The sequence below is a fragment of the Pristiophorus japonicus genome, chromosome 20 (genome assembly GCF_044704955.1).
Source record: "Pristiophorus japonicus isolate sPriJap1 chromosome 20, sPriJap1.hap1, whole genome shotgun sequence".
Classification (NCBI taxonomy): Eukaryota; Metazoa; Chordata; class Chondrichthyes; family Pristiophoridae; genus Pristiophorus; species Pristiophorus japonicus.
The window spans coordinates 20,195,984-20,209,223 of record NC_091996.1 but is presented as its reverse complement, the minus strand read 5'-3'; the positions used below and the strand labels follow the sequence as shown (position 1 = coordinate 20,209,223).

Here is a 13,240-nt window from a genome sequence, read left to right as displayed (position 1 = left end):
CTGTTCCTATTTCTTTTGTTCTTATGATCTTAATGGGATAATGCACCTTCTCAACAGCCCTAGCAGCTTTTTGGTCAACTTCTTATTTACTGGACCTGTAGCATTCTCACAAATAGTCCTAGAGGGCGAGCCCAAGGCAGTGGAATTAGTTTCGGATTGCTCGAGCAAAAAGCTGGCACAGACTCAAAGGGCCAAATTGGCTCCTTCTGTGCTGTAAATCTCTATGCAGATGTGCCTTGGTACTCTAATGTCATCATAGACTGTGCCACTAGTAACATAATGTTATTAATCAAATCGTTAAAATATTATATTAGTGTTTTGTCAGTCTTGTGGATGTTCATACATTATAACTAAGAGCATAAAATAGAGCCATGAAATAAAAATAGGCCAATTACCTCACCACAACCACTTCTTGCACAGAAAATGTACAATCTACCAAACCATAGACTCGACCCTAAACATTTAATCTCCTGACGGAAAGTTATGGTTAAATAATTGCTGAACAATAATGGTAATAAAACAACTTGCATTTATATAGCACCTTTAACTTAGTGAAACGTCCGAAGGTGCTTCATAGGAGTATTATGAGATAAAAAGATTTGACACAATAGGACACGGGCAGCCGAGTTTTGGATCACCTCTAGTTTACGTAGGGTAGAATGTGGGTGGCCAGCCAGGAGTGCGTTGAAATAATCAAGTCTAGAGGTAACAAAGGCATGGATGAAGGCTTCAGCAGCAGATGAGCTGAGGCAAGGCCGGAGACGGGCGATGTTACCGAGGCGGAAATAGGTGGTCTTAGTTATGCTGCGGATATGTGGTTCAAAGCTAATTTCAGGGTTAAATATGGAGCCAAGGTTGCGAACAGTCTGGTTCAGCCTCAAACGGTAGTTGGAGAGAGGGATGGAGTCAGTGGCTCGGGAACGTTTTTTGTGGTGGGGACCGAAAACAATGGCTTTGGTCTTCCCAATATTCAAATTGGAGAAAATTTCTGCTCATCCAGAACTAGATGTCGGACAAGCAGTCTGACAATTTAGAGACCGTGATGGTGAGGTAGAGCTGGGTGGCATCAGCGTACATGTGGAAATTAACGCTGTGCTTCAGAATATTCATTCATTCTCATTTCTACCATTCAACCCTGAACTACTGCCCTCCATAAAGAACATACAGCCCTCTCCTTCTTGCTACTTTCCTTTAACCTTCGGCCTCATTCCCAGCGGAGGACCATTGTGCCATGTGGAGCTTTAAGGTCATCTCCCCTCCATATTAACCTACAATCACATTCCCAATCAGATAATTATCCTGTTCCTCTTTTAAGAAACCAAGTAATACAGTTTCAACATTTTTTTTCTTGGAGTTTATTCCACACTTCCACTACTCCTGAGCAAATAAAAATATTTCTCCTAATCTTTAGTTTCCCTAGAAGTCTGTTAACTTTAATCCTGCACTCTCCTGGCTTGTTTTCAGAAGTTGAGTCAAAAAGCCTACTGCGATCAACACCTCCCCACCCCCCCCCGCCCACCTCCCTGTCCCGCCTCACACATCCCTCCCCCAAAAATCTTCTTACCATCTGAGGATTTAGAGTAATAGCTTTAGTAAATGAAATCACGGCTTCGTCCAATAGCCCCATGGTAAATTGTATCTTTCCTTGCTCACATCTGTAAAATCAAGATGTTTATGTTAAATGAATGTCTGACATACGGTATCTTATCTATTCAGCACAACCGTCTATTGCTTACCATTTGTACCGTCCGGTATCTCGGTGGCCATCGGGCAGGCGGAGACCTTGATGAAAATCACATTGAAAACTGCTGGTATGACCAATGCGCATCATTAAAAGATTTGAAAAGTTAATTACCATTTAGATACCATTTGTAAGCAATGAAACCTTCCATTTATATAGCGCTTTTCACATCCTCAGAATATCCTTCGCTGTAGTTATATAACCAAATTTGTACACAACAAGATCACACAAACACAAAATTAGATAAATAATCAATTAATCTGTTTTGGTAGTGTTGGTTGAGTGATAAATGTTTCCAGGACACAGGAAAAAAACATTTCTTGAGATCTTTTTCATCCACTTGAACAGGCAGACACTTGCCTTTGCTAAATGTCTGAAAAAGAGAAGAACCTGCAACAATGCAGCATTCATTCAATATCAATCAACACCACCAAAAAAAAACAGATTATCTGGTCATTATCACATTGCTGTTTGTGGGAGCTTGCTGTGCGCAAGTTGGCTGCCGCGTATCCTATATTGCAACAGTGACTACACTCCAAAAGTACTTCGTTGGCTGTCCTGAGGTGCTACATAAATCCAAGTCTTTTTCTCTTTCTTTGCTGCAATGGAACTGTCAGCCCAGTTTGTGTGCTGAGTTTCATTGTGGGAGTTGAATCCACAATCTGGTGACTCAGAGGCAGGAGCGCTAACACTGAGCCAAGCGGACACAATTAACTTTTCAAATCTTTTAATGATATGCACTGGTCACACCAGCAGTTTTCGATGTGATATATTATTCTCCATAGGTTGTTTCCTCATAAGGAACAAGGGAACATTCAGGGGGGCCGATTTGCAGCAAGGCCAGTGCCGCCGAGGTACCGGACGGAACTTTGGGCGGGATATTCATGGCCGAGGTCCCTCGAAGGTCGGCGGGCGGCAAATGGACGACGTACACCGCCAATCTGGGCGGCAGCGGGCGGGAGGTCTCATTCTCGGCGGCAGAGGCGCTTGCCGCCCAAGTGCCGCCGAGGATGGAGTCGGGCCCACGGAGCGTCGAAGACCTGAAAAAAAAAATCACCAATAAAAAATAAACGATCCAAAGACCTTCAAGGGGATCCCATGCAGGTAAGTCGCTGTTTCCAAATGTTTTTTTTTTAAAAACATGTTCACTTACCTTTTTTTCAGGTTCTTCCTACTTACTGTCGGGGACAGTCCAGCCTCCAGCCAGCGGTCCACCCCCGTTCTGCCGCCGAGTCCCGCCCGCAGGAATCTGGGAGCTCGGCGGGCGGGAGCTCAGCTGCGCCACTCGGCCGTCCGCTGAAGTCAGCGGGCGGTTCCCGCCGGCTCTCCCCTCCCGCCCCCGCTCCAGGCCACCCCCAAAGTGGCACTGGGCGGATCTTCAGGAGGAATGTCAGTGACAGCAGTCGGCAGCGGGCAGTGGGCTGATGAATTTTGGCCCAACGGTGTTTTATCAAAATATGTAAAACCTGCAACGCATTCAGCTCCTGTCACCAACGAGCCAAGTATTTATGGAGCACTCTGGGAAAGGATTAAACAGCTCCCTGTAAAGACTAAAACCAATATGAAAATATTATGAATTTTAATTACCTCTGGGTGGTAACAAACCCTGTCACGATATTTAACAATTGACTGACAGTTGGGGTTTTTCCCATTCTTATCTAGCTAATCGTAGCCAGAAAATCTCCTGCAATGGCTTCTCTTCCCACTCCCACATCCTTACCTCTGGTGTCCCCCAAGGATCTGTCCTTGGCCCCCTCTTATTTCTCATCTACATGTGTGTTGGTGATATCGTCCGAAAACACGAAGTCAGGTTCCACATGTACGCTGATGACACCCAGCTCCACCTCTCCACCGCTTCTCTCGACCCCTGCTTGGTATCTAAATTGTCAGGTTGTTTGTCCGATATCCAGTACTGGTGGAGCAGAAATGTTCTCTAATTAAATATTGGGAAGATCAAAGCCATTATCTTTGGTCCCCGCCACAAACTCCTTTCCCTAACCACTGACTCCATCCCTCTCCCGAGCATCAATCGGAGAGGGAACAAGACCGTTCGCAACCTAGGTGTTATATTTGACCCTGAAATGAGTTTCCAGCCACATATCCGTGGCATAACTAAAACCGCCTTTTTCCACCTCCATAACATTGCCCGCCTCCGTCCCTGCCTCAGCTCTTCTGCTGCTGAAACCCTCATTCATGCCTTTGCTACCTCTAGACTTGACTATTCCAACTCACTCCTGGCTGGCCTTCCACATTCCACACGACGTAAACTTGAAGTCATCCAAAACTCAGCTGCCCGTGTATTAACCCGCACCAAGTCACAATCACCCATCACCCCTGTGTTTTCTGACCTACATTTGCTCCCGGTTAAACAACGCCTCAATTTCAAAATTCTCATCCTTATTTACAAATCACTCCATGGCCTCGCCCCTCCCTATCTCTGTAATCTTTTTCAGCCTCACAACCCCACAAGATGTCTGCGCTCCTCAAATTCTGCCCTCTTGAACATCCCTCATTATGACTGCTCAACCACTGGTGGCCGTGCCTTCAGCTGTTTGGGCCCAAAGCTCTGGAACTCCCTCCCTAAACCTCTCCGCCTCTCTACCTCTCTTTCCTCCTTTAAGACGCTCCTTAAAACTTACCTCTTTGACCAAGCTTTTGGTCATCTGCCTTAATTTCTTCTTTTGTGGCTCGGTGTCAAATTTATCTGTTTTGCCTTGTAATACTGTTTGAAGCACCTTGGAACATTTTACTGCATTAAAGGCGCTATATACAAGTAAAATTTTTATTATTATAGTTTGCCCGAGAATGATCAGCACTGTTTGGACTTAAGTTGATTTAGAATACTGGACTGGAGTATCTACTAACATTCCTTTACATCCAGCATAACACAAAAGCAAAATACTGCAGATGCTGGAATCTGAAATAAAAACAGAAAATGCTGGAAATCTCAGCGGGTTAGGCAGCATCTGTGGAGAGAGAAACAGAGTTAACGTTTCAGGTCGATGACCCTTCATCAGAACTGGCGAAATTAACAGATTCTTAAAGGAAGTGCAGGGGCACTGAAAGGGGGAGGGGAGGAAAGAACAAAAGGGAAGGTCTGTGATAGGGTGGAAGGCAGGAGAGATTTGAGAGACAAAAAGGATGATGGGCAAAAATTGAGATGGTCATTGCACAGCTTCGGAAACAAAAGATGAGTCTAGATGGGGTGTGAATGGCAGAATAATTACCAGCCATCATGGGTAACAGAGAGAAAAATAAAAATAAAAGGGGGGTGGGGTTAAAAAAAGGAAGGATAGAACAAAATTCAGTCCTGTCCATTCACTTGAAGCTATCCCAATCTTTTATACGGCCATAGAATGGGAAATTCAGCTTTCATCCTGCCATGTACTCCCTGATCTCAGCTATACTCTGGTGTTCCCAGGTGCATCCATACTGTTTTGTATGTATAATGTATGTATTGTAACACTAGACCACTAAATGTATCTTCACACTGTATACACCATATCTGTACCACCAGAGGGTGCTACTGGTGGAGACCTAAGAGTCACCTGCACACTGCAGGTAATCAAGTATAAAAGGGAGCTCACCTCATTGTGTCCTCACTCAAGGAGCTGCAATAAATGGACTAAGGTCACTACAGTTCAAGTACAATACCCTTACCTCATGGAGTTATTAGAGTGCTTGCATATACTACACACAGGTGGGGAAAAACATCAGAGAATAGATCGAGATTGAAGGGGGGATACAGGGGGATGTAAAGCCCACCAAGGAAGGCATCTCATCAGCCCATCAAAGACATATATTCAATCACATCCCAAGGTATCTGCCTCAAAAGAGGTGAGGGTGCCAAAGAAGTTTGAAAAACACAGGTCTGTTGGGCTTGAGCTAATTCTAATCTGACTTCTTCGATGAGGGATTCAAGGACAACATGAACATTGTTTTGCTATAATTTGGAGAGCCAGCATTGAGGGAGGTCCTGCACGTCATATACTTGCGCACAAAAGGTAGGTGTGATGTTGGGTGATGTGTCTCCTGGAACTCATTTTTGATTGCCTTTGGTAGTCGGAGAGGAATTTCCCAGAATATTTCCCCCCTGAATTGGCCTAGGGTGTTTATCTGTTTTTGTTTTGTCTCTCCCAAGAGATTACATGGCTGCTGGTGAACGAGAAGCGTTTGGCCTCACTGTGTTCAACTGCAACACGACTGAATGGGACAGGCTCAATAGACCAGCTGGTCTTTTTCTGTGTCATTTTTGTATGTGTATATGTCACTTTAGCATGTTAGCTGTTTTCAGTATTGTCCAAAGTGGAGCCCTTCCTTCTCAAATGACAACTATCTCTAAGTTCTGAGTGACGTAAATGTGAATCAACAACAACTTTTTATATTTTATATAACATCTTTAACATGGTAAAACATCCCAAGGCGCCTCACAGGAGTATTATGTGACAAAAAAACTTGACACCGAGCCACATAAGGAGAAATTAGAGCAGGTAAACAAAAGCTTGGTCAAAGAGGGAGGTATTAAGGAGCGTCTTAAAGGAGGAAAGTGAGATAGAGAGGCGGAGAGGTTTAGACAGGGAGTTCCAGAACTTAGGGCCCAGGCAACAGAAGGCACGGCCACCAATGGTTGAGCGATTATAATCAGAGATGCTCAAAAGGGCAGAATTAGAGGAGTGCAGACATTTCGGGAGGTTGCGGGGCTGGAGGAGGTTACAGAGATAGGGAGGCGCGAGGCCATGGAGGGATTTGAAAACAAGGATGAGAATTCTGAATCTCCTCTAAGGGATCCATTACTGCAGTAACATATTGTCACTGAACTATCACATCACTAAGCAGAGAAGGAAAAAAAAAATCATAAAACAAACCATGCTCTTCATTAGGGTTGACCGTGGCTGCCACTATACTCACTGTTTGTTAGCCTGATCATTTATTATGAACGAAATGTCGTAATTTTTTGCAACTCTCTCATCCAGGCAAAAAATCTCACTGGATCCAAAGAGATTCTGCTGTGATTTCTCTCTGGCTGCTTCCAGTTGTTCTTCAGATATAGCTGTGGGAAACACATCAATCTCTGATAGGAAGTTTTCAATCTGTGGAATGAGAACATTTAATTGTCAAGAGACTTGGGCCAGCCTAGTTAAATAGAACATGGAAAGAGTATGATTGCATCAGTCTTTGGTTATTGAAACAGTGGATGAGGTATTTGGGCATATAAAGGGCTCCATGTGTCGAATGCTGCTAAGCCACACAGACCAGGGCAACTGATCGATGACTAATCTTTGCTTATGAACTCTTGCCACTCATTCGCCTGCCCGCGCTCTAATCAGCGACCCGGATTTTGATGACGTCTAATACAGTCGCCTTCTTCGCAGTGGCATGCCGGGTCCACCACCTCCATGCTCTTCACGTGATCTAGGCCCAGGAATGGCGTGAATTCGGGCCCAGAAGAGGAGAGGGCCCAGGGGCAGCATGGGCCAACCCACACTGTGATATGTGTGCGCACTAGGTCCGTGCAGCAGAGCTGGTCTCCAGTCGCCTTGGCTGATCCTAGCTCTGTCAAGCCCGTGTGGTGGCTGGTGTGCAATGACCACCATACTTTAAAAAAATTCACCCACAGGCAGCTTCCACCCTTCAAGATGTAGTTCGGGACCTGGAATATTAGGTCCTTTTTGGCGTGGAAGTAATTCATCCTCGATTCGAGGGACTGCCTATGATGAAGATGATGAATCTTTGATCGAATGGATCATTACAATTGGATTTGGTGTCCCTGCTCGAGGAAAGGGGAAAGATAAAATCAGCCAGGGCTTCTGCTCCGCAACACTTCCCAGTGAATCTGCTTGGAAAATGTGTCTGTGAAGAAGTAAGGACACATTTACAGTCAGTTGTGAGGCTGCCAACAGGTAAAAAGCTTATCGACACTCATTGTCCAGACTCGCATGATAATGACAACTTAGCAATGTACCAAGAGGCAGCTGTCACTCGCAGAACATGACCATGTTGCCAATCACAGGTAATGCTTCCTCCAGGAGAGATGGAAAATGAACGGTATCCCTGGGCTGCTGTTAAATGCTTCCTTACAGTTGGTTTAGGAAGGTCTAAAAGTAGGTTATCTCCTGCCTCTGACCTATAGGTGGTGCACACAGTGGATGAACTGGTAATGTGTAGTGTGATTGTTAAACCTTTAATAAACCAACTAGTTCTTAATAGCAATGTGTTGCGATGAATGCTTAAGCAAAGAACCCACGAAGCAAATACATTACACACACCACAGGTAGAAATTCAAAGGATGCATACCTTCACAAATATAATCACATTAGGAAAACAATTAGATCTCCGTGACATTGATCATGGGGAGTCAAAAGATAGGAACATAGGAAGATTGAACAGGGGTAGGCCATTCAGCCCATCGAGCCTGTTCTGCCATTCAATTAGATCATGGCTGATCTGTACCTCAACTCCATTTACCCGTCTTTATTCCATATCCCTTGATATCCTTACATAACAAAATCTATCGAAGCCTCTCTCCACTTCGGGTTACCGCCCCCCAGTTGCACTCTGTGGGGTGCAAGCAGGGTGGAAGTAAAAGGAGGGGCGCAGCACTACGTGCTGGGATGCGTAGCGTTGCCGCGTAGAAGGGGCTCTCCCTTCATTAAAGGGGAGGGCCATACTGCCGACTCTGCGGGTCCATACCTGAACCATCGGGGAGCGGGGAACCGTGGCACCAGTCCGGCACTCAAGCGGAATGCCGGGCTGGCAGATCACAGCACAGACCCAGAGTTCCAGGCTGCAATGGGCCAGTAAGTAGGCCGATTTTTAAAACGAGCGCCCCCTCCCCTTTAACTAGCGCCCCGCGAACGAGCGGCCTACATCCTGGTACACGCCCCCTGAAGCTGTCACTGTCATCGCCCGGCGCAACTTCAGGGGGCGCTCCCGAATGTTCGCTCTGGGGCGAAAACGGGTCAGTGTGCACGGTGATGTCATCATCGCCGGCGCCACCGGTTACCGCTGCCACTAAACTCCCGCCGAATTCAGCGAGTCGTTAACGGCACCGCACCCAGGCGAAAAGTCATTTGCGCCCTCAGGGGGGGGGTGGGGGGCTGCTAAAGGGAGTGCAAATGACCCGAATTTCTCCCCTTTAATCGTTAAAATTTGAATTGACCCCCAGAATCTGCAGCCTTTAGAGGCAAAGAGTTCTAGAATTTCCCTATCGTTTGTGTGAAATGGTGTTTCCTGATTTCATTCCCAAATGGCCTGGTGCTAGTTTTAAGATTATACCCTCTTGTTCTGGATTATCCTACCAGTCGAAATAGTCTCATTGTATCTGTCCTATTGAATCCCTTTATCATTTTAAAGACCTCGATTAGATGACTCCTCAACCTTCCAAACTCAAGGGAATACAAACCAAGTTTATGCAACCTGTCTTCATGTAACCCTTTAAGCCCTGGTATCATTCTGCTGAATCTGTGCAGTACCCTCTCTAAAGTGTGACGGTTAAGATCTGAGGAATTAAGTGTGTTGTGTGATACAGCATTGTGTGCTATATGAAATACTTTTAATGCATTGTAGATTAGCTGTTGGGCTAAATGGACCTACTTGTAGATCTATTACAATCAAGTGACTGTACACAAACTCTCACGCATCTATCGGGCTCGCAATCATTTCTGTATTGATCAGAAGTAGTGATGAACCAAGTATAATTGAAAAGTGGTTGTTTAATTGATTTCAGTCATACCTCACGTCAGTGATTTCAAACTTTAGGAGTGACCATCTTGTGGAGCCAATCACTGTTGTACTAATTGGACCATGTCCTATTAAATAGATGGCTGGGTAAAAATTTAATATGCTAAACCGTTCAAAGCACTTGTTCTTACCGTAACCAAGCTTTCGGACATATTTTCTTCCTTCGGTGTCTGCTCCTTCGCTTGCTCCATAGTTGCATTGGTCTCCATTACATCTTCTGTAACTTGTACTGTTTTAGGCAGGAGATGTGCAGAAATTATCGCATAATACAATCTCAACCACTGAAAAACTGTTATTTAAAAAAAAAATCAAGTTCCAAAAAGTGCTTCCTGATTTCATTCCTAAGGCCCAGCTCTATGGATCTGAAAGCTCTGTGCACTGGGGTCTACTGAAAGAGCACTGTAGCTCTGATCCTAATTCCAGTTTTGCAAGATTCTCTAGTTGGAGCAGTCAATTGCAAAACGTCATTAATTTGTCCGTAACATTCACCCGTTACAATTCGGCATTAGTTAGAAATTTAGATTTCTTTCAAAATTGCATTGTCACTGTAATGAAAACATTTTCAAAATAAAAATTTCTGCACTTCTAACCTACAGTAGTATGGCAGATAGTAGAAGATATGTAACATGTTTGAAAGTTGTGGGGCACAACTAGTTTATTAATATTAGGGCTCACAGTCGAAGGATAAGGGGTAAGCCATTTAGGACCGAGATGAGGAGAAACTTCTTCACTCAGAGAATTGTGAACCTGTGGAATTCTCTACCACAGAAAGTTGTTGAGGCCAGTTCGTTAGATATATTCAAAAGGGAGTTAGATATGGGAATTAAAGGGATCAAGGGACATGGAGAGAAAGCAGGAGAGGGGTACTGAAGTTGCATGATCAGCCATGATCATATTGAATGGTGGTGCAGGCTCGAAAGGCCGAATGACCTGCCCTTGCACCTATTTTTTTTATGTTTCTATAACAAAATAGGCAGTCTAGTCACAAAATATTTACTCTAGTCCCCATACATGTAACAGGAATTGTTATTATGGTTGCTGCACAAACAAAACATTTTTATGTTTTCCATTTCTATCTATTGAACATTTTGCCACTGTGGTGGGGATTGGAAACAGCTAGGAAATGACACCAGCAACTTTTTAAACTGGTCTATCGAACCAGGTCCCAGCTATTACCATTGGTCCCCAAGTCAACATAACGGTAAATTCATTCGCTGCAAGTTCAAAGTCTGAGAACGATCTAACTTATTTTGTCGATGCTTTAATTACATTTTCCATTTATTTAAAACGAACGCTGGCATACTTTAATCAATCTATATCTAGTTGATAAAATAAAACATGAACTTATTTTTACATGAAGCCTTTCACAACCTCAGAACGTGACGAAGCGCTTTACAGCCAGGGAAGCAATTTTGAGCTGTGGTCCCTGTTTTAATGTGGGAAACGCAGCAGCCAATTTGCTGCACAGCAAGCTCCCCACAAGCAGCAATATGTTTCAGTGATATTGGTTCAGGGATTGGCCAGGACTCCCATGCTCTTTCTTCTTCAAAATAGTGCCCGTGGGATCTTTTACATCCACCCGAGAGTGCCTCTGTGTGACGTCTCACCCGAAAGACGGCACCTCCGACAGTGCAGCACTCCCTCGGTGGAGTGGATTTCAAAAGGCTCTGGAGTGGGACTGTGAAGCCACACCCTTGTGACTCGGAGACGAGAGAGGTGACCCGCTGAGCCACAGCTAGTCCATGACAGATTGAGCCATCTCCATTTGTTTTTGAGCAGATGGAGGGTGGGACAAATGAATAGACGGAGTGTCACTGTGTTATCACCCACCTCCCGCACCACCTTCGGAGACAGCCTTTGGAACCAGTTGCAGTCACATTGTATCCACCACCTCGGCGTCTTGTTGCTATTGGTAACCAGAACCAGGAAGCGGGGGAAGCCGATCAAAGCCAAGGCGGAAGTGAACGTTGCTCAGTGACAGCCTGGAATACTGAGCAGCATGTATGGGGAGAAGTGCCCAGTGCACCCCTGCACTTGTCCTCTCCTCTCCACAAGGTGCTGCCTTGTCCACCTCAGTCTTTCCAGCACTGCGTGAATTGGTTTCAGAGCCCCCAGTATTTGGCTTTAAATCGTTCAAAACGCCGACTCCCTGTGCTATTGTGGCCTGTGCTTCATTATCATTTAGTTGCAATTATATTGATCGTATATTTATACTTATAGTAAATCAGTCAACAATTGAATGATTTCCTGTTATTTTAGATGATCCAGAATGGGTCGAACTAACAAAAGGGCAGAATGTTTTAAAGGGGTTTCACTGCAGTATTTTAATGGTGGGTTGTTTTATAAACATCAATCACCTTGCACATTTGTGGAATAAACAAACTCAGCGCTCCTTCACACTCGCTCCTTTTCCCACCCCAGCTGGAAAAAGCTCCCAATACCCCGATTGGCCCGCTCAGCCCTGAACACGTCATTTTCCCTTCTCTGATTGGTCAGAAACGCTATCACTCCTAAAGTGGTCCCGCCCACCCGGCTTGCTATACTCGTAAAGCTGAGATTGGTTGCACTGACCAGCCTCTTGACCAATCGTTTTGCAGCCATCATTGTGACCGGATATGTGTTGCACAATGGGCGCTAAATTCGCGAGGTGCTGCCAATTTGGCGAGGAGCGCGTAATGTGGGTGCAACATAGAAACATAGAAAATAGGTGCAGGAGTAGGCCATTCGGCTTTTCGAGTCTGCACCATCATTCAATAAGATCATGGCTGATCATTCACCTCTTTCCTGCTTTCTCTCCATACCCCTTGATCCATTTAGCTGTAAGGGCCATATCTAACTCCCTCTTGAATATATCCAATGAACTGGCCTCAACAACTCTCTGCGATGGGGAATTCTACAGGTTAACAACTCTGAGTGAAGAAGTTTGCGTGCTGGGCGGAGTGAGATAGACCACAAGCCACCGACCTATCGGGATTCACTCACTTGGGATTAAAATAAAACTTATATTTTAATTACCTCTCACTTGGAAAAAAATATACATAACGTAATAACACAACACACCTCACAGTTCCCAGTGACCAAAATACTCCCACACTCCTAAATATCCCACCCCCAGTGCTGCAACATCACACCACCCCTCTGTTACTCTTCTCAGCCCCCTGATACCCCCTTTCTAGTGATCAGCCATGATCATATTGAATGGTGGTGCAGGCTCGAAGGGCCAAATGACCTACTCTTGCACCTATTTTCTATGTTTCTATGTTTCTGTCGGAGGCACCGTCTTTCGGATGAGACGAAAAACCGAGGCCCCCTCTGGTCTCTCAGGCGGATGTAAAAGATCCCGTGGCATTATTTCAAAGGACAGCAGGGAAGTTATATCCCCGGTGCCTTGGCCAATACTTATCCCTCAATCAACATCACTAAAAACAGATTATCTGGTCATGATCACATTGCTGCTTGTGGGAGCTTGCTGTGCAAATTAGCTGCCACATTTCCTACATTACAACAGTGACTACACTCCAAAAAGTACTTCACCGGCTGTAAAGCGCTTTGGGACGCTCTGAGGTCGTGAAAGATGCTATATAAGTGCAAGTCTTTCTTTTTGAACTCAAACACCAAGGCAGACCTTCTGCCTGGATCTCCCAGACTTTTGTTCCTCCCAAATGTCTCCATACTCCATGATTCCTATTCCCAAACCTCAGAATCACCTTCCCCACACACTACCAACCCACACGGCCCCGACAGTTGTGTGGGACGATG

The 13,240-nt window shown here is 45.0% G+C and overlaps 1 protein-coding gene across 4 annotated transcripts in view; it reads right to left on the bottom strand.

The window, feature by feature from the left end:
- Window positions 1-11,409, bottom strand: part of LOC139232422 (tetratricopeptide repeat protein 16) — a 57,170-nt gene extending 45,761 nt beyond the window's left edge. Inside the window, exons 1-4 of one of the 4 annotated variants that reach the window (XM_070862574.1) lie at window positions 11,312-11,409; window positions 9,613-9,710; window positions 6,650-6,831; window positions 1,565-1,655 (exon numbers count right to left, since the gene is read on the bottom strand). In XM_070862574.1, coding sequence (XP_070718675.1) covers window positions 1,565-1,655; window positions 6,650-6,831; window positions 9,613-9,690 — 351 coding nt within the window. In that variant the 5' untranslated portion in view covers window positions 9,691-9,710; window positions 11,312-11,409. The other 3 variants (XM_070862573.1, XM_070862576.1, XM_070862575.1) reach the window with 3 other exon arrangements.
- Window positions 11,410-13,240: the final 1,831 nt, after the last annotated feature.